This window comes from Onychostoma macrolepis, chromosome 22, assembly GCF_012432095.1.
Source record: "Onychostoma macrolepis isolate SWU-2019 chromosome 22, ASM1243209v1, whole genome shotgun sequence".
Lineage (NCBI taxonomy): Eukaryota > Metazoa > Chordata > Actinopteri > Cypriniformes > Cyprinidae > Onychostoma > Onychostoma macrolepis.
Genome location: NC_081176.1, coordinates 21,992,510 through 22,012,861, shown reverse-complemented (window position 1 = coordinate 22,012,861; position 20,352 = coordinate 21,992,510). Strand labels below are relative to the sequence as shown.

The following is a 20,352-nucleotide window of genomic DNA, read 5'->3' as shown; positions in this document are numbered from 1 at the left end:
TTATTTTTAGTTTCAGTTTAGTTGTAGTTAACTATAAAAGCCCTGCTGATTGCTGTAGGATGTTTTACCATCTCTCAACAGGATCTCAGTAGTCCCAACCAGTACGACACCGGCGTGGCCCTGACAGGCCTTTCCTGCTTCGTGACCCCTGACCTTGCTCGTGACCTGGCCAATGACATCATGACTTTGGTAAATCTATTCACAGTGTTTACTTCAGGCAAATATTGACGCTGAGCACACATTCATTCAGTCTCACCCTTCATCCATCTCAGATGTCCCACACTAAGCCGTACATTCGCAAGAAGGCAGTGCTGATCATGTACAAAGTGTTCCTGAAGTACCCCGAGTCCCTTCGTCCTGCCTTCCCACGCCTCAAAGAGAAGCTGGAGGACCCAGATCCCGGTATGAATACCGAATCACATCTTGCTAGGGTTGGGTATCGAAAACCGGTTTCCAAAATTGCCAGATTTCCAAGAACCAGGTATTCGATATGATATGTGCGTTTCAATTCTGCTTAATGATTTCTGCGTTCGCATTTGAATGCGATTTTAAAATGGTTTAAGTGCAGGAACGGAAAGAACGTGCACCCTGTTTGTGTGCAGTGCACGCATCTGAAGCGCACCGCGAGTACAGAACAGCGGTCTCGGTGTGGGTTCACGGTTTGTGTCCGTTCTCGAACCGTTTCGTGCATATCCACTGTAGAAAAGGTTGTTCCGAATCGGAACTGACTTCTTTCATATTTATCGACCAGTATGCAGAAAACTACATCAGTATATCATCATAAACACAGCCGTTTTTGTCTTAAGTGAATGTAAACAGATGAGAAACAAAACGCACGTGTATAGTATTTTTAGATCTGTGTGCGTTCGGCGTTAAAGAGACAGCAGCCTAATAAACGCACTGCCTGTCATTAATGTTAATCTAAGAACAAAAAATCCTTCACTGATCTTGACTGAATAACTTAAATTAATGAATCTATATATCTTAAGTGTAGAATATGGTCATATGCACCTTGAGTCTGGAAATAAAGTTGAATTGAATATATTTTATTTTATTAACTATGCAGTGTTTTTAAACTTTTAATTACAGTTTCTGTACCTGAAATTTGGTTCAGTTGTATTTATTTATGCTATTGCTAATTAATTTGTTTGTTCCTATTTTATTACTGACTGTTTACTTGTCTTTAACACTTCAATATTTGAATTTTACATTAATCTAGTTGTTTTTTGCTGTGGTATTTTTGTTAAAAGCATAAGCAAAAGTTCCTCTTGTAGGCCTGAGTGTTCTGTAGGCTTCTTATTTTTTGCTCATGTTATTCAGCTGCAACAGAATGCTTTATAAAAAGACACAGAATAAATGTTTGACTGATCGAAACTAGGAATTGATAAGAATCGGAATCGATAAAATTCAAACGATACCCAACCTTACATCTCGCTAAACGCTAATATTTCAGGCTTCCACTTGAACTCAGTGTTTAAATTGTGTGTTTCCCAGGTGTCCAGTCAGCAGCTGTGAACGTCATCTGTGAACTGGCCAGAAGAAATCCCAAGAACTATCTGTCCCTGGCACCCCTGTTCTTCAAACTCATGACCTCCTCCACCAACAACTGGGTTCTCATCAAGATCATTAAGCTGGTGAGATGTGTGTTGGGTTGGAAAAGGAAGTGATTCCCCGCTTTTGTCTGTTTCTTTAATGAGATTTCCATGTTTTAGTTTGGTGCTCTCACTCCTTTGGAGCCTCGTTTGGGAAAGAAGCTGATTGAGCCCCTAACAAACCTCATCCACAGGTAACAGTGATACTAAAACACTCTAAAGCACTCAAGCTGGCCAAAAATATTAGGGTTAAATATAATATTTCTTTTTGTTCTTGTCCTTCCTCTTATTTGCTCCCTTAGTACCTCGGCCATGTCGCTTCTCTATGAGTGTGTCAACACGGTCATAGCAGGTCAGTATTATTTGGTGCCGTGACCCGGTGTTGTACTAGAGCACTCATTTCTTAAAATCGTTATTGATGTCTGTTCTCTCTCCTGTTTCACCTCAGTGTTGATCTCGTTGTCCTCTGGGATGCCCAATCACAGTGCTAGCATACAGGTGGGCTATTGTCGCATCAGTCACTGATTTATATTCACTATTAATGTGGACCCTTTCCATGCCAGTTTGATTTACACTTAATATTTGCATTTATAGTCTGTTAATTCGTAATGTTCAATATGGAGAGCTTTGTTGGTAAATTCATATAGTGATACACCACATTTCTTTCTCTTAAGCTGTTACATTGATACTTCAAGTCCTTGGATAAATATAGTTTTATTTATGTGTCCATTGATATAATTTACTAAATTTCAGTTAATAAAGAAATGAAGAAGCAGGTCATCTAAAGCACAAACATTAAATTTGAATTATGTGAACTTGGTATTAACTATTAGATATGTTGGGCCAATGCCTGAAGTTTTTAATTTAATTTATAAAATACTTAAAAGAATACATACAAATGTATACAATTTAATATATTATTAATGTAAGTTATTTAATATAATATTTAGTATTATGCGTCTTTTCATATTTTTTCCTACAGTTCACTGAAGAAGCAGATCATCTAATGCACAAGAAATATAATTATTATTTTATTCAGTAAATATTGGACGTTGAGCCAATGCCTCATTTTATTATTATTTTTATTATTATTTAAATGAAATGTAATAAATGTTCCTTTTAATGTTATTTAGCTTTCATTTTTTACAAGGTAAATTAAAATATTTAATTTTAGCAATTATTATAATTAAGTCGCTTTCGATAAAACCAGCTGCTAAATTAAGGAATTACTGAAATATTTTTTAAAAAGTAAATTAAAATATTCAGTTTTGGCAATTATCATCATTTAAATAGTCCCTTTGGATAAAACCAGCTGCTTAATTAATTAATTAATTAATTAGTGAATAGGTGTAAATTATATTATATAAAGGTTCTAGAGATCAGCATTTAGCCATCAGTCAACCACTGTTGATGTCTCACCTAATCTTTGTGTAATTTGTCGAACTGAATCCTTGGTTCTCAAACAAGCACTTGATCCATCTGAAGTTGGCTTCGTCTTTGATCATTGATGTAAGATGGTGTGGAAAGGTTTTAAACATGGTAATAATGCCTTTTGTCTCTTCTGTTTTCCATTTCTCTCTCCCATCCTCAGCTCTGTGTGCAGAAACTGCGAATCCTGATTGAAGATTCGGACCAGAACTGTGAGCCTTCTGTCAATGCCTGCAGTGTGTCATTCTCTCATTGTCTGTGTGTTTCTGAGTCCCCCCTCTGGCCCTGTAGATGAAGTCCATATAGATCTCCATCCTGGATAACTCGAAGACACCTCAGTACTACAATAGGGAATTGGCAAGAGTCAATCCTGTCTTTATAGCGTGAGGAACTGGAAAAGGTTCCTCCAAAAAGCAATAGCATTTCAAGACATATGCATCAAGTAATCTGAATTATCTTGCAGGAGTTCGAGTTATCAGTGTCCCAGTCAAGCCGGCTGTAGACTAGCTCTGTGAATCCTGGACTGCAATGTTTTGTTTCTCAAAGTTCCCTCACAGGGCCGTTTGATATTTACTTCCAGCTGAATGTTTTGGCATTCTGTCAATCCTGAAGCCCCATGTGTTCCTTAAATAGATCAGTGTATTTGTACATTTTGTTTTTGCATCAACAAAGCTAGACCGTGCACAGTCCTAATGGCCCAAGACCACAGAAATGTGGCTCCAATTGTCATGCATCTATATTTAGTCTATTAAATTTTGTGGGCATTTAAACCATCAGTTGTCTTAAATCAAATATGCGTTTAATTTTTAGAAATCTGGCAGAGTAAAACAAAACTGAAGTCCATTTGTGTTCATGTGGGGGTGTGTGTGTTTTTGGGTGTGTGTTTGTTGTCTTTGTGTTTGTGTTTTCCCATTGTCTTTGTGTGTTTTTTTTTCTCCATGTATATATGTATATGCAGATTTTTCAGTAATAAGAAACTAGCCATTTAGATGTTTCATTTCATTTCTAAAATACTGTACATTTAGTAATGGGCTTTAAATTCAGCAGATTTTAAAGTCGGCAACAAAATGGAAGTTCAATTTTTTTTATATCATTTGTTTTGAGTTTATAATTTTAAAACAAAATGTCTCAGTTTTTCTGGTAAAATGCTAGACGTCTCTTGGGACTTCCCCAATCATTTTGTCCTTTCAAACTCCGCCTCTTTCTTACAATCACCTGCAAGCTCGCGTTCAGATTTGCCTCCATCCAATCAACTACCAATGGATAAAACCAATTCCAATATTTCTTTTCTTTTTCATAATCCGTTTCATTCGGATGTACTTTGCAATATGGACAGAAATATCTGTTGCTACTTCCGTTGCATGCCGACTTGTCTAAATGGAAGAACTGAGACACAACATTAATTAGCATAAATACAATGTAGCTAAAATTAGAAAACAGAGAGACTACGCTTCAATGCAAGAGTCACTTATACGCTGTGATTTTTTTTTTTTAAATTATTTATTAGTGAAGTACTTGGGTCTTCTGGCCATGTCCAAGATCTTGAAGACGCACCCCAAGTCTGTGCAGTCGCACAAGGACCTGATCCTGCAGTGTTTGGATGACAAAGATGAGTCCATCCGACTGAGAGCCCTGGATCTGCTCTACGGCATGGTGTGTACAACATTTAAACATTCCTCTGAAGTCTTGAAGTTGTGAGGAGCTTGAGTGTGTGTATATATATATATATATATATATATAACGTTACTAAAATGTGGTGGAAAATGCGGTTAACTAGGTCTCGAAGAAGAACCTGATGGAGATCGTGAAGAAGCTCATGCTGCATGTGGACAAAGCGGAAGGCACCACTTACCGAGATGAGCTGCTCACCAAGATCATCGACATCTGCAGCCAGAGCAACTACCAGTATATCACCAACTTTGAATGGTAAGACTAAACAACAGCCAAGTACACACTTAGGGGCTGTTCACAATTTCTGTCGATTGTCTATGTAAACATGCGAGTGCAACGGTTCAAGACATCCATCTGGTGCATCTTGAGTCAAGTTAAAATAAGCTCAGCTTAAAAAGAAATCTATTAGACCTTTAGTTTTTTTCCCCCATTGCACCATCTTGCGTTTTTAAATGCAAAAACACGTTTTGTGTGAACCGCCCCTTAAACATAGTTTCACAAACCTTTTTTCCCATTCTACTGTCCTCCCTTTTTTTAATGCAAAAATATTTTTTCATTGCACATACTGTGTAGGACCAGACCTTAAACACAGTTCCAAAAACTTCCATAGTTCCGAGTTTTTTCCTGTTTCAGTGTCTCCTGTTTTTAAATGCTAAAACGTGTTGTGTGAACCACCCCTTAAATATAGTCCCGAGACTTACCATTTTTTTTTCTCATTCCACTCTCCTGCATCTCACGTTTTTAAATGAAAAAAAATGCATTCTGTGTGACTCAGCTCTTATATGTAGTTGCAAGACCTTTTGTTTTTTCCCCATTCCACTGAACTGCATCTCGCATTTTAAAATGCAAAAACACATTCTGTGTGAACAGCCCTTAAACGTAGTTCCAAAACCTTTAAAAAATAGTTTTAAAAATAGCGTTTTATCTTTTTTTTTTTTTTTTTTTTACTGCCCTGTCTCCAGTTTTTGAACCCAAAAACGTATTGTGTGCGAACCACCCCTTAAACATAATCCCAAGACTTGAGTTTCTGTTCCAATTTCACTATCCTGCATCTTGATTTTTTTTAAATGCAACTGTGAACCGTCCCTAAAACATAGTTATAGCAGTTACTTTTACAATTTTACAAAATCATTACTGGATACAGATGTCAGAAAACAGCTGTCTCTGTCTTCCAGGTACATCAGTATCCTGGTCGAACTGACTCGTCTGGAGGGCACAAGGCACGGCCACCTAATCGCCTCTCAGATGCTGGATGTCGCCATCCGCGTCAAAGCCATCCGAGGCTTTGCCGTGGCTCAGATGGCCACTCTGCTGGACAACGCACACCTGCTGACCGGCAACACGCAGCGCAACGGGATCTGCGAGGTTCTCTACGCTGCCGCGTGGATCTGCGGAGAGTTCTCAGAGTACGTGATGACGATCTGGAAAGGTTCAACCATATAACAGCATGCTAACAGCCTTTTCCTCACAGGCATCTTGAAGACCCCATGCAGACACTGGAGGCCATGCTGAGACCCAAAGTGGCCACCCTGCCCGGTCACATCCAGGCGGTGTACGTACAAAACGCCGCCAAGCTGTTTGCAACAGTGCTGCGGAAGCATGAAGGGGAGACGGACAGCCAGGCCGCGCAGGAGACCAGCCAGCTGCTTATAGACAGACTGCCACTGTTCGTCCAGAGTGCCAACCTGGAAGTGCAGGAGAGGGTGAGGAGAAGCCTTATTCTGACATCTCATCCCTTATGAAAATTAACCATGGTTTTACTACAAATAAAACTAATAAAAAACATGGTTACTATAGTTAAAACATGGTAACCACAAATTAACCATGGCTACACTAACCATAGTTTGACCATGCTATTTGTAGTAAAACTGTGGTTATACAAATGTTAACAAAAAAAAGCATGGTTACTACACTTTTACTATAGTAAAACTATGTATAATTTTCATAAGGGTGAGCTGGCAGTGTTTTTGGCATCATAGGTACTTTCCTAGCATGAAGGCTATTCCAGACACGAGACGACAAAATGTTAAGAAATGAAATGGAAATTCAGTTCCAAAATCTCAAAATCCAATCAACAACCAAATAATAGAATCAAGTCCTCACCCTATATTTCGGAAATGTGCTAAAGCATGTTAGCAACATGTTAAAACATGTTAGTAGTGTGTTAATACATGTAAAAATATGCTAGCAATGAGATAATTCATGTTAACAGAATGCTAGCAGCATGTTAACATGTTAAAAATATGCTGGAAATGTTAGAAATATGCAAGCTACGTGCTTGGTCATGTTAGCAGTGTGTTAAAACATGGCAACAACATAGCAGAAGCATGTCAGCGATGTGTTAAATCATGTTAGCAGCAAGCTAGCAATGTGCTAAAATGGTGGTTGTCCAGCCTGGTCCTAGTTAGTCAGGCTGGGAGACCATCTAAAACCAGCTTATTCCATCTTAAACCCACTAAGACCAGCAAACCATGTAATGGGGTCTGATATGGTCTGTTGAGACTTTGAGACCAGCTAAAGAAGTGGCCAAAAGCCCTCTTAACACTAGCCTGTTGACCAGCTATGACCAGGCTGGAAAACCAGCCAACTCTATCTGACTTCATTAGCTTAGCAATATGCTAACCTCAATCTTTTCATCAGTTGTGAATATAATGTGGTTTATTAGGCTTTGAAACAGGCGCACACACACACAATCACACAGTGTTAACCATGAAGTTCCCCCGCAGGCGTCCTGTATCCTCCAGCTGGTGAAGTACATCCAGAAGCTGCAGCAGAAGAATGTGGAGGTGGCCGAGGAAGTGACGGCTCTCTTTGCCGGAGAACTCAATCCCGTGGCCCCCAAGGCCCAGAAGAAAGTGCCTATACCTGATGGGTGAGTCATTTATTGACTGTCTCAAGGTTATCAATAGAAATAGATGTTTTAGCTGTTGTTTTCCGCCTCCAGTCTGGATCTTGATGCCTGGATCAATGAGCCTCCATCAGAGAGCGAGTCTGAGGACGAGAAGCCCAAAGTGGTGTTCGCTAAAGAAGAACCCAAGCATTCCAGATCAAGACACACCGAGGTTGATGAGAAAGAGTTGGCCAGGGTAAGTCCAAGCTGTCCTTCAGACCTTCAGAAAATGTTAAAATAGTCATCCTAATACACTTGTCCGATTTAACACAGAGGAGGGAAGCCAGAAAGCAGGAACAGGCCAACAACCCGTTCTACATCAAGGCCTCACCATCATCTCAGAAGGTACGCAGTCAAATGATTTCTGTCATCACATAAACCTCAGGCCGAAACTAGTGATGACCAATTTCGGAAACACCGTTTGAACCATTTACTAATCTTTTGTTTGATTTAGCAGTTCTAAACTTGTATCAAACTCGCCACGTTGTCTGATTTCAGCAGTTGAGTCTTTGTTGCATCATACTGTTTCAAACTTTGGTTTTGCATAGTTATTTAAGAAATAGGCAACCATTTGTAGTAATTAATGAGCGTAAATCTACATAAACATAACTTGTGGTGTACCGCAGGGATCGGTCTTGGGTCCCAAGCTGTTTATAATCTATATCAATGGCATTTATATCAGTGTCAGATATACAAAAACATATTTTATTTGCTGATGACACAACTATTTTCTGTTCCGGGGACAATTTACATCAGCTTTTGGAGGTGATAACCACAGAAATTAATCAATTAAAACAGTGGTTTGATGTAAACAAATTGTCATTAAATATAAGCAAACAAACAGATTGTTGTTTTTTTTTGTTTTTTTCGTTAGAAGGAATAGTTCACCTAAAAATTAAAATGTGCTCACCCTCATGCCATCCAAGATGTAGAGTTTATTTCTTCATCAGAACAGATGTAGAGAAATTTAGCATTACATCACTTGCTCACCAATGGATGCTCTGCAGTAAATGGGTGCCATCAGAATGAGAGTCCAAACTGCTCATAAAAACATCACAATAATCCACACGACTCAAGTCCACCAGTTAACGTCTTTTGTATTGAAAAGCTGCATGTTTGTAAGAAACAAATCCATCAAGATGTTGTTTCTGGCCAAGTCCATAATCCATAACAACACTTCCTCCAGTGAAAAAGTCCATCCCCTGTTGTCTTCTCACATCAAAATCCATCGAACTGTTTTGGCCTGTTATCACTTGTAAACGGTGCTTAATCTGTTCCTTTTTCATATTTCTTTGGACTGGGTTTTATTGCAATTACCAATTTTACCAGAAGGTGCCGTCAGCCTGTGGTGTTTCAAATGCTTCAAAACAGTGAATCATTTTACAAAACAATTTTTTCAAATGATTCAGAACTTTGAAAACCTAAGTTTCTCCCATAACTTCTTCTCTAAGTTCACTTGAATGTGTCTGCAATTGCAGGTGTACGACGCGCCAGGCGTAGAACACATTCCGGTGGTGCAGATCGACCTTAGTGTGCCTCTCAAAGTCCCAGGTGAGCAAATCTACAATCACTAAAATGTAATCCACTTTGAATAAAAACTGCTTCATCTTCATATAGAATAAAAAGAACTTAATCTCATTGTCTTTCGTTTGGTACAGGGATGCCCATGTCTGACCAATACCTGAAGCTGGAGGAGGAGCGCCGGCAGAAGGAGAAGGCGGAGAGGAAGAAGAAGGAGAAGAAGAAAAAGCGGGAGAAGCGAGGGAAAGAGAGAAAGGCGGATTCGGGTCCCGAGAGCGAAGAAGACATAACGCCTGCTCACCAGGTGGACATAGTCACAGAGGAAATGCCAGAGGTGGGCAGCTGTTATTTTGGAGATGCTTAAAACTGTTGTCCACAAAACTATAGGCAATAATGTTGATGTGTCTCCGTTCCCAGAATGCCTTACCAAGTGATGATGACGATAAGGATCCCAATGACCCTCATAAAGCTCTGGACATTGATCTGGATAAGTATGTACCACATTTTCGCCACCTACAGTTCATACATGTGCTACATATAGTGATGTGCAGAAATTAATTTTTTACCAAAACTGAAATTTATGTTTCGGTCTCTTTATTCTAATAAGTTACACCAGTTGTAGTAAAGTTCTGCAGCAACAATCCACTTTTTTTTTTTTTTCAATTAGCCAATAACTGAATCTGGTATTTAAATATTTGGAAATGTAAATATATATGCTCATTAATTAAATCGCAGTAATAAAGTCGTCTCGTGATATTTCAACTGAACCATTTTAATGTATTGTGTTGTGTGCTTGAAATTGACGTTAATATGGTCAAATCAGAAAAGCAAAAAAAAAATTTACTGTTTCGATTAACAAAACAAATTTGTCCAAAATTGAAAGTCCATTTTTATTTTTATTTTTTTTCTTCAGTTTTTGAAATTTCAGTGCATCACTAGTGTGTTAAACTCTCATTCCTTGATATCCAATTCAGGAAATTCTCCATGTTCTTGTTGTTTGGTCTGAGACACTCTCTGTTGATCTGAGGACATCAATTACCACTTTATTTTCAGTATCACCACTGTTTTCCCTCCAGATATTGTTTTCAATTTCATGCTTCTTGCCGCTGTCATTCATTAAACCACCTTTAGCAGATTAACGAGTCTAGCATTTCTGTTCATACAGATGCAAAATAAATCTAGTTGTCTTTTGCATCTGTTGGGTTTTCCATGTTCTGTTATCGAGGAGCTTTCTCCAGTTCTCCTGTGTCTTCTCCACTCTCTCACACACACTGCTTTCTGCTTCTGTCTCTCTCCATCTCTCTCTCTCTCTCCCTCACGCACGCATGCATCTGCCCTCCTGACAGTCTGCTATCTGGTTCTAGCTCAAGGTAAGTACTTCCTGTGGTCATGGGACCCAGTGGAATCAACTGCCCAATTACCACACCTTTTTTTCCTGGCAATTGCAGTGTCTCACTGTCGGACCGAATAATATTTGTCAAGAACACTGTGCATGACTGATCAGCTCACCTGCTAGATGGGTTTTGGCTGTGGTCATATTGCTACAACTTGAACACTTTGCTTATAAAGTTTGGGATTGGTAAGACTTTATTCACTTTATTTACCAAGGCTGCATTTATTTGATTAAAAATACAGTAAAAACTGTGAAATATTATTGCAATTCAAAATGACAGCTGAATTTTCAGCATCATTACTCAGGTTTTCAGTGTCACATGATCCTTCAGAAATCATTCTAATATACTTATATATATATATATAGCTGCTCAAGAAACATTTCTTATTAACAATCTTGAAAACTGTTGTATATTTTTATAGAGGTCATGTTTTTACCCCCAAAAGAACAGCATTCGTTTGAAATCAAATTCTTTAGTAACATTAAATGTCTTTACTGTCAGTTTTAATCAATTTAATGCATCCTCGGTAAATAAAAGGGGTAATCTTTCATAAAAAAATGATAAAAATCTTACTAATCCCAATCTTTTTAATGTTAGTGTATATATACGTTAGCATTGACAGCCTTGCCTGGCTTTGACTTTTCCCTTGATACTCGTGAGCACAGATTTTAAACCCCTCAGCTTTTTTCAGTTTGTTGTTGGACAGGAATATTGTACTGCTTTGAAGGCCTCTTCACACCAAATCTCAATTTCTGACACACAACAAATGCACCACTTGATTTCAAGTAAAGCAAAGCAAACTCCTTCACACCTAGTTGAGAGTATTACACTTCAGTTATTTGTTTGTCTGTTTTGTTTGGATGCTAGATCAGTTTTGTCTTCATTTTGTTTTTTGTCTTGATTTTTGTTTTGTTTTGCCTTTTTGCTTTGTTTTCTGTTTTGTTTGGTTTGGATTTTATACTTTTGTTTGTGTTTATATTTTCGTTTGTTAGACCAGTTCAGATTAGTAACATAAGTTTGAGATGAAATGAGTGCTTTGAGTGATTAAAAATAACTATTTCCTTTGTTTGTGAAATAAAGTACACTGGTTGCACTTAATGAATGTTGTTGTATACAACCACTGAGTGCAAAGCAATATAAAGACATCATGTTCATTTATTAAATTATTACTTTTTTTATGCCCCATTCAATTCAAACGACAAATTCACACTCTAGAACCATGTTTAGCCTCATATGTGGAGAAATGTAGATGTTAAGCGAATTAAAATCATTCTGATTCTGTAGTTTGTTTTTTGTATTTTGTTTTGTTTTAAATTAAATCAATTCTCAACACTGATCGGTAGTTGTAAGACCAAAGGTGTGAATAGTTTTGGTGCAGCAAAATATATTTGTTGATGAAATGTTATACTTTTGTGAAGACTTGTTGTGAACAGGCCTTTAGACTTTTGTCCTGTATATTGAATAAGCTAAAGCCTTTCCTAGCATCCATGTGACTGGTTCTCTCTCCCATTCACTATCTCCTCCTCTTTCTGTCCATCTAATCTCTCTTTCTCTTAATCTTTCCAGGCCGCTTGCAGACAGCGAGAAGCTTCCAGTGAGGACCCACCGTCCAGAGGTGCTGAAGAGCCCTGTCGTGGACAGAGACAGCGAGAGCATCCCGCAGGAGACCAAGAAGAAGGGCGGGAAAGAGAAGAAAGAGAAGAAGAAAGACAAGGAGAAGGACAGGAAGGTGAGATGACAGTTGTCTGCAGTTAAGAGCGAATATTGTTGTTTAATGTAATTCTACTTCATTAATATTCAAATGGTGGTTTGGGTGTTTTGCAGAGGAGCAAAGAGGACAAGAAGAAAAAGAAGAAACACAAAGAAGTGGAGGAGGAGCTTCTGGAGTCCCAGCCAGAAGAGGCCGTCCAATCAGAGGAGACCAAAGAGGTGGCAGCCCCGCCCACATCCACATCTGCTGAGGTATGATTGGTTTTGGACTGATATTAAAGTATTATCTTTTAAAAAAGCTTGTCTTATAGCCTCACCATCACTAACACTTGCTGTTTGCTTTATTAATACTTTGAATATTCCATTACTTTGTTGAAACGGAGTGTCATTTCTGGCAGCCCAAATTTGGTCATTGTATACAAAGCTAAAATCAACAGTTAAACAGAGGAAAAAGCATGAAAAGATCTGTTTTAATGACCAAACGCCTGCAGCCTATACTGCCTAATTTAGAGGTGTTAATAATTAATGGATTATTAATTGTTGTTAATTTAATCCATTAAATTTTAAACCTAATTATTATTAGGTTATGCTCTGTACTAATGCGTGCTTTTATTTATGGGTTTTGAAATTAATCAATGCATCGCGATACGGACGTGGACGGTTGGATTATAGCCTATCATTCGCATACGCGCTTGTCACGCGAGTATTAAAAATGCACTCTCTATTTTAAAATCTGGGCTTGGCTTTTTCCTGCATATGGCACATGTGTGCACCAGAGACAAATGCGGCGGGCTTCATTGCACAGAATATGCGCTGTGAGACAAGTGCGTGTTGTTTGTGCTTCCACTTGCTGTTATTTTAGTCTTTTACTTTAGATATGCTTTCATTTCTACCGTTTGGATAGAATACAGTAAGTATTAGATGCACGAAAATCGCATACTGACAGACTTTCGCGTGTGCTTTGCGTTTGTTTGTCCTGAAGCTCGCGGCTGCGTTTAAATGCACTTGCATCTCCGAATACTTTTATGATTTGAAATGAATGTGTAAACAGTCAGTTATGTTTTCAGAACAGGACAAAACATCTGATATGTGTAAATAGATCTGTGCATTAGTGTGAATGCAGCCTGTTAAAGCTGCCATTGTCTATGAACTCATCAGTAATAATCAAACAGCAATAATGCTGAGGAAAAAAGAAAAACCGGTAACTGTGGTTATCCAGGGCTCGCAAAATTTCAAAATCCCTGGTAGCCCTTCGGGCAAGTACTCTTCAGATTTTGGTAGCCCGAAAATTAATTTAACTAGCCCGAATTAAAAAATTACTATTTTATTTTATTTTTTATTTTTTTTAAATATAGAAAATCAGATAGGAGTTTAAATGTCAATCAAAAATATTTTCAATATCAACAAATATGAAGGAAGGAATTTTATTTCACTATTTACAGGGTATCTGCAGAATTTTAAAAAATATATTTAAGGCAATTTATGACCCATTTTAAGAGCCGCACAAGTAAAATGAACACAGAATGAGCGGGGTTGGACAATGTCTATGGTAACACAGTTTTGAGCCATAAAATTACATTTTACAGTTCAGATACAGGTTTTCACAAAAACAAAAATCTTATACAACAGCGTTTCAGGCTATAGACCAGGGCTCCTCAAATCTGGACCTCGAGATCCACTTTCCTGCAGAGTTTAGCTGTAACCCTAATCAAACACACCTGAACAGGCTAATCAATGTCTTCAGGATCATTAGAAAATCACAGACAGGTGAGTTTGATCAGGGTTGGAGCTATACTCTGCAGTGGATTGGACCTCCAGGGTAAGATTTGAGGAACCCTGCTATAGACCGTTTTTATGAAAAGGGATCAATCAAGCATATAATTTGTTAATTTAAAACGTATAAATATTATTGTCTTAATTGTTTAGATTTTTAGAAGGCACATCAACTTCTTTCTCATTTACAACTCTGTGTTTGCTGCGTAAAAACATGAGTTGATATTTGCATTGATCTGACCATAAACAGCAAGAAAGGCTTATTGGAAATGCAGATTCATTCTCTGCCACGAGGTGGCGCTATATGAGCGCTGAAATACTGCGGTTTCCTTGGTAACACTGTACACAAAGCAGCTCCGCGCTCATAAACGCTGCTTTATCAGGAATTATAGGTAAAATGCCAACGACACGTTTCTGAGGACAGTCGGTTCCCTTCTGATACATTCGCATAAAGACATCCGCGCCGCGTTTTGACTTGAAACGTGCAGCGCTCATTATTTATTCAATGACATCATTGCCTTTTGAAGTTTAATCCTGCTGTATCGCGACTCTTGTCTTTCCGTCCCCAACTGTAAGACCTCTTGAAATTATAATTAGGACACTTCTTCCACCATTTAACGTATTTAAAACTTTTAATGGCCTTAATTTTGATACAACTCACTTTCAGAGTTTTTAAGGACCCGCGGGAGATCTGTATTTAAGGAGCCCGTCGGGCAGGCAGTGATACATTTTGGTAGCCCGACTGGAAAACACAATAGCCCCGGGACGTCGGACTAGCGATTTTGCGAGCCCTGTTATCTGTAAACTTTCAGACACTTAAAGCACACTTAGATAATGAAAGTTATCACTTGTAATTGTCTCCCCTTTATTAGTTTACATTTGCTTGTATGTTTTAAAGCTATATTTACTTGAATTCTTAACAATAATTATTTAATGTAATTATTTTCAAAAGTAGCCTACTTATATAATTTAATAAAAACGCACAAAATAAATTTGATATAATCGTGATATCGAATTGAATCTTTGACATAATTGCAATCAAACTGACTCGTGAAACCAGTGCCGAGATATATGTATGTATATGTGTGTGTATATATATATATATATATATATATATATATATATATATATATATATATATATATACATACATACATACATACATACATACATACATACATACATACATACATACATACATACATACATACATACATACATACACACACACACATATATACACTAGAGGTCGACCGATAATGGATTTTACCGATAGCTAGGTTGGACCACACTGGCCGATACCGATTAATCAACCGATAGTTTTCAAAATGGATACTGAAAGAGAGCTAGTGCTTTACTATTTAAAAAAAAAAAAAAAAAAAAAAGCAGTAACAGTACTGAACCATACATTGTAAATGAATAAAAATATTAATATTATTTACTATATTGATCATTAAAGTTATTTCATAGTTTGCTAATGTTAAAAGAAGCTTTAAAATTTTATAAATGTAGCCTATTAGTTGCTAATAGTGAATGTTGAAATGAAAACACTCTAACAAGGAACCATACTTCTAGTTTTCATTAATGCTACGAATGGACTCTTATTGTTAAGTGTTACCATTTAATTTCAACAATCATAAAGATGGCCATGTTTAAATATCTACACAAAGCCATAGCATTAAAATTACATGCATATGGATATTGTGTGTGTACTCACACACTTTATATGCTTCTATTTTTTAACACTTGATAATTATCTAATAATAAAAAATAAAAAATGTTAGTCACACACCGGGCAAAAGCGCAGCGCTGCGTCTAGGAGAACTCCGAGGTATCACACACACCAGACGCGTTCAAATCAAGTGGCGGTCTAAAACTATTTATTTAATCCCCAAACGGACATAAGTTTGCTTCAAGAATGAACAATGTGGCATAAATGAGTTTGAAGTTCGGTGTTTAAAAAAAAAACATAGCAAGCGGAAAGAGAAAGCGCGATCTATTACAGCTCTCTACATGAAGCATACCGACTTTATTAGAGCCACAGAAAGGCAAACGTTTTGCTGAAAAATGCACAATACATAATTTATAGCCCATAATTATTGGGGCTTTGCGCACTTATTTAAATTGTTGAATGAAAAAAATATTATTATTAGCTTTCTTCCATGTACGTCTTGCAATTTTAACCTTAACCATGAATTGATTCATTTTAATGATATTCGACTGTGAAAATTCCTGCTTTATTAAAGTTTATACCACCAGGGGGTGCAGTGTTAACCAAAATATTTATATTTGCTTATGGAAACAAATTACATCCACATTTACATTGTGTACATTCTTAAATTGATTTAACTGAAATATAACATAATAAATAGCGTTATGTAAAATGAACAGCTATTGAGGTGGCTGTAACAGACATGGTGATGGAATATGTGCTGGATTTGTTTTTCTGAGGTTGTCGGAGCGTTTGTTTGGGGTTCTGTTCGAGTCAAATGGAATTGGACTCATTTTCCCCACCCTGCCTTTTCTCTTCTAGGCCTCGGATCTGGATTTCTGGCTCTCTAGCGCTCCTGTTCCCCCCGCCGCCCAGGTCCAGTCCCTCATGCTCTCTCCCTCTCCTCCCCCTCTGGTCTGTCCTGTTGTTAATGAGCGTTTGTTTCGTGTTTTCCCTCCTCCGGGCTCTCGCTGTTCTTGATGTGCCAATCTCTTTGTCTCACCCGTCTTATTTTCCGCTGTTTTTCACAGGTCTGGCACATTTGTGTGTTAGCATTTGCTTGTTTTAGTTCAGGATGCATGTGTGCACGTGCAGAGGTGTAAATGTGTCTTACACTGATGTGGGACGCTTCTCCTGTATGATCGTTGTTTTTTTTAATTATCATAAACAGCCAGGACTCTTGACAGTTCTTGCGGTTCCAGTCAAACAGCTCAGTATTTGCCTCATGAACCGAATGTAGGTCACCTGAGACAGAAATGACTTGATGTACTTTTTTGGGGTTTTTGTCTGCCCAGATATCATAGTTCAGTTCCTCTTAATGCGAACACAGACTTCAAAAGCGAAAAAGCCAAAATATCACTTTCTCACTGCAGGTTCAGCACTTCTTCACCATTTTCTCCCAATGTGACAATTCAACAACATTAAATCAGCTTTTCTTGTTCTTGATCATGATATTGTTAATTCTGCATGCTTCATAGTGTAGCTGATCATTCTCCGGTCTCTGGACGGTTTTGAAAGCAAGAAGTGTGTGTTTTAATGTGTGTTTGTTTGCAGGAGGTGACGGCGCCCTCGTCTGCTGCTGCTGTGGACACGAGCTCTGCGGCCGCCCCAGAATCTGAACCTGATGACCCTAAAGACACCGAGCCAGAGGACATGGTGGGGCTTACACAACTGCTGTTTTGTTTTTTGTTTTGGTTTGGTTTGTAAACTGGTTTTCTGTTTGTTCCACTGGCAGTGCTGAGTTCATCTTTAGACATCTTTAAAATAAACACACATTGATCATTTAAATAACAATATATTTATTTAAAAAACAATACTTTTAAAATAAATATAAAATCTGATTTAAGTTAAACATTAAATAAGTAGATATTAAAATGAGCATGTTTAAATTAAACATTAATCAATAATAAATATTTGCATTTTAAGAAAACAAGAACACGTTTTAATTAAACATTAAACAATTATACTGTTTTATTACATTAAACATTGAATAAATAAATTGTACATCTTTAAACAAAAAATTATTTGCATGAAATAAAAAATATCATTTTAAAAACAATACATGTTTGTGTAATAATAGACATACTTTTGAATTAAACATTAATCAACTGTAAATATATGCAGTTTAAAAACATTTTAATTAAACAATTAAAATGAATTGTTTAAACAACAAATTATACGTCTTAAACAAAAATGAAATTATTTACATTAAATAGATAACAAACAACATTATCATTTTAAAAATTGTGTGTGTGTGTGTATATATATATATATATATATATATATATATATATATATATATATATATATATATATATATATATATATATATATATATATATATATATATATATATATATATATTATATATATATTATATATTCAGGAATATATATAATTATTTTCAGGGAAAGCATACGGCGAACGTAGTTCCAGGCAGCTCTTGACCGCATTACATGACCATATCACTTCGCCAAATGATTTCTGTTATTTCAAAGGTCTTACAACAGCAAAATAACCAAAACCCACAACGACACTGGCCAAATAAATAAAGTAAACAATATGATAAAAACTACAGATCATGTCCATGTTTTTGCCACAAAATTGCGCTTTATTATGTACGGTAAGCACATACTCTATCTCTCCCGCTCTCTCTCCCTCACAGACCGCACATACATAAGTTACAGTTTACACACACACACTAGCATACATCGTGCTAATGTTGTTAGCGCTACTCTGACGATTTTATCAGTAAACAACTTAAAAACTACATGACTTCTCACAAGCGAGGTAACAACAACGGCGCTGTTTGTGAACAAAAGGAACTTCGCTATAACTAGAGACATTGCTGCCGAACACTGAGAGACGCACAGAGGTAATCTCTCTCTCTCTCTCATAACTTAGTTATTAACTGTATTAACTGCATTAGTCTGTTATTAACGTCCTCCGTTACTAGGTTTAAAATGACGTTTTGGAATTAGCAACAGAGGCCTTGGATGAAATGCGGAAGAAATAATCCTACTCACAATAGCGATTTAAGTAGAAATACCGGACGAATGCCTTGAAATATATCATCTGATCGATGTTTTGAGGTGCGGCAATCGTAGTATAAGCGGAATAATTGACTTCGGTCTGTTTAATTATTCCTTGCACACACATATATATGAATGAATGAATAAATATTATATACATGTAAATTAAATATATTTGTTAATTAATATGCATTTTAAACAGTAAAAGTGTTTTCAATATACATTAAAAATAACATTTAATTACATTAAACATTATGTACATAAATTATACATCTTTAAACAAAAAACACTCAAATTATTTATATTTAACTAAATAAATAACAAAAAATATTAACATTTTTAAAAACTGTGCATTAGAAATGAAGTACATGAAATATACCTTTATTTTTTATTTAACCAAAAAAAATAACATGTATTGGAATAAACTTCAGCTTGTTGTCAGTCAGTTCTATATTGTACTGATTCAGTTTCATTTAGTAATTTGCAGTGCTTGATGGGATGAGCAGGTCACATGACATGTTCCTGATTGTATGTATGTTTAGGCAAGGAATGGTAATAGTGTTTTGATTTCATCTGGGAACTGGTTTTTGCTTTAGATCAAGACTATTGAAAAATCAGCAGAAGAATACAAAAAAATGTTGTGCTCTATTGAAACCAGATTAAACCAACTGTCTCTATTGGTTTCCTGTTCAGAAATCCTCTAAACACAAGAAGAAGAAGCAGAAGAAAGAAAAGGAGGAGAAGGAGAAGAAAAAGAAGAAGCGACACCACCATCATCACCATCACGGTGACGCCGGAGGCGAGGATTCAGTGCAGAACGGCACCGTGGAGGAGGAGGAGGAGGAGCCTCTGCCGGTCAGTGTCTATCTAGTCAGCCAATCACAGAAGGACACTCTCTGTCACTAAAATGGGAAGTAAAAGCACTTTATCCTGTACTTATCCAGCCTCCGTCTCGTTTCAGCCCATGTCCAACTACTCTCTGCTGGCCGAGAACTCCTACATCAAGATGGTGAGTGTGACGTGACGTGGTCTGATGTTTGTTTTCTGCACCAGCGTGAAGCTCAGCCTGTAATTGAGATCTCATGATCCTCACACACGGCTGCTGTGATTGCTTTAAGTGATTCTGGTCTGTGGTTTATGAATGATGTATTGTTCATGTGTCTCTGTATGTGTGTTTGAAGATGAAAGAAGATGCTGATCAGGTAACCATGAGAACAGAACTACTGTTGTTGCTACTAATTTGCTGTTATTCAGATTTTAGTCACAACAGACACCAAATATGAACAAAAATAAGGTCAAGAGGTCATGTTGCACCGTTGTGTTTATATGCCTTTTTAAATAATCTTGATTATCAGGATTTTTGTGCAGATTAACATCTTGGGAGGGAGAGCTGGTTATGCAGCCTAGTCTTAATGAGTCATGTTTCAGTCACTATTTCATATTCATTCCGTTGTCTGACAACAGAAACAGTCAAATATATAAATAAAAACCGTTTTATTGAGAATTTAGCTGCATCAAAATACAGTATGTGGGCACAGAGGCAAACAAATCTAACAATAAATAATAAATGTACATTTTGCATGTTCAGAAGAAGTGAGCTGCCCTGTCGTGCAAAAATGTAAACAGGTTT

The 20,352-nt window shown here is 37.1% G+C and overlaps 1 protein-coding gene across 5 annotated transcripts in view; it reads left to right on the top strand.

Annotated features, from left to right (window-relative positions):
* ap3d1 (adaptor related protein complex 3 subunit delta 1) overlaps positions 1-20,352 on the top strand; it is a 31,729-nt gene that overhangs the window by 7,309 nt on the left and 4,068 nt on the right. Inside the window, exons 5-29 of one of the 5 annotated variants that reach the window (XM_058760204.1) lie at positions 82-189; positions 273-402; positions 1,495-1,634; positions 1,713-1,786; positions 1,895-1,944; positions 2,041-2,090; positions 3,184-3,232; positions 4,528-4,673; positions 4,798-4,946; positions 5,867-6,097; positions 6,163-6,394; positions 7,418-7,563; positions 7,636-7,777; positions 7,855-7,926; positions 9,060-9,132; positions 9,240-9,436; positions 9,520-9,593; positions 10,449-10,472; positions 12,063-12,225; positions 12,321-12,458; positions 16,513-16,566; positions 17,245-17,346; positions 19,416-19,577; positions 19,684-19,731; positions 19,904-19,924. In XM_058760204.1, coding sequence (XP_058616187.1) covers positions 82-189; positions 273-402; positions 1,495-1,634; positions 1,713-1,786; positions 1,895-1,944; positions 2,041-2,090; positions 3,184-3,232; positions 4,528-4,673; positions 4,798-4,946; positions 5,867-6,097; positions 6,163-6,394; positions 7,418-7,563; positions 7,636-7,777; positions 7,855-7,926; positions 9,060-9,132; positions 9,240-9,436; positions 9,520-9,593; positions 10,449-10,472; positions 12,063-12,225; positions 12,321-12,458; positions 16,513-16,566; positions 17,245-17,346; positions 19,416-19,577; positions 19,684-19,731; positions 19,904-19,924 — 2,775 coding nt within the window. The remainder of the gene's footprint in view (positions 1-81; positions 190-272; positions 403-1,494; positions 1,635-1,712; positions 1,787-1,894; positions 1,945-2,040; positions 2,091-3,183; positions 3,233-4,527; positions 4,674-4,797; positions 4,947-5,866; positions 6,098-6,162; positions 6,395-7,417; positions 7,564-7,635; positions 7,778-7,854; positions 7,927-9,059; positions 9,133-9,239; positions 9,437-9,519; positions 9,594-10,448; positions 10,473-12,062; positions 12,226-12,320; positions 12,459-16,512; positions 16,567-17,244; positions 17,347-19,415; positions 19,578-19,683; positions 19,732-19,903; positions 19,925-20,352) is intronic. The other 4 variants (XM_058760206.1, XM_058760208.1, XM_058760205.1 and 1 more) reach the window with 4 other exon arrangements.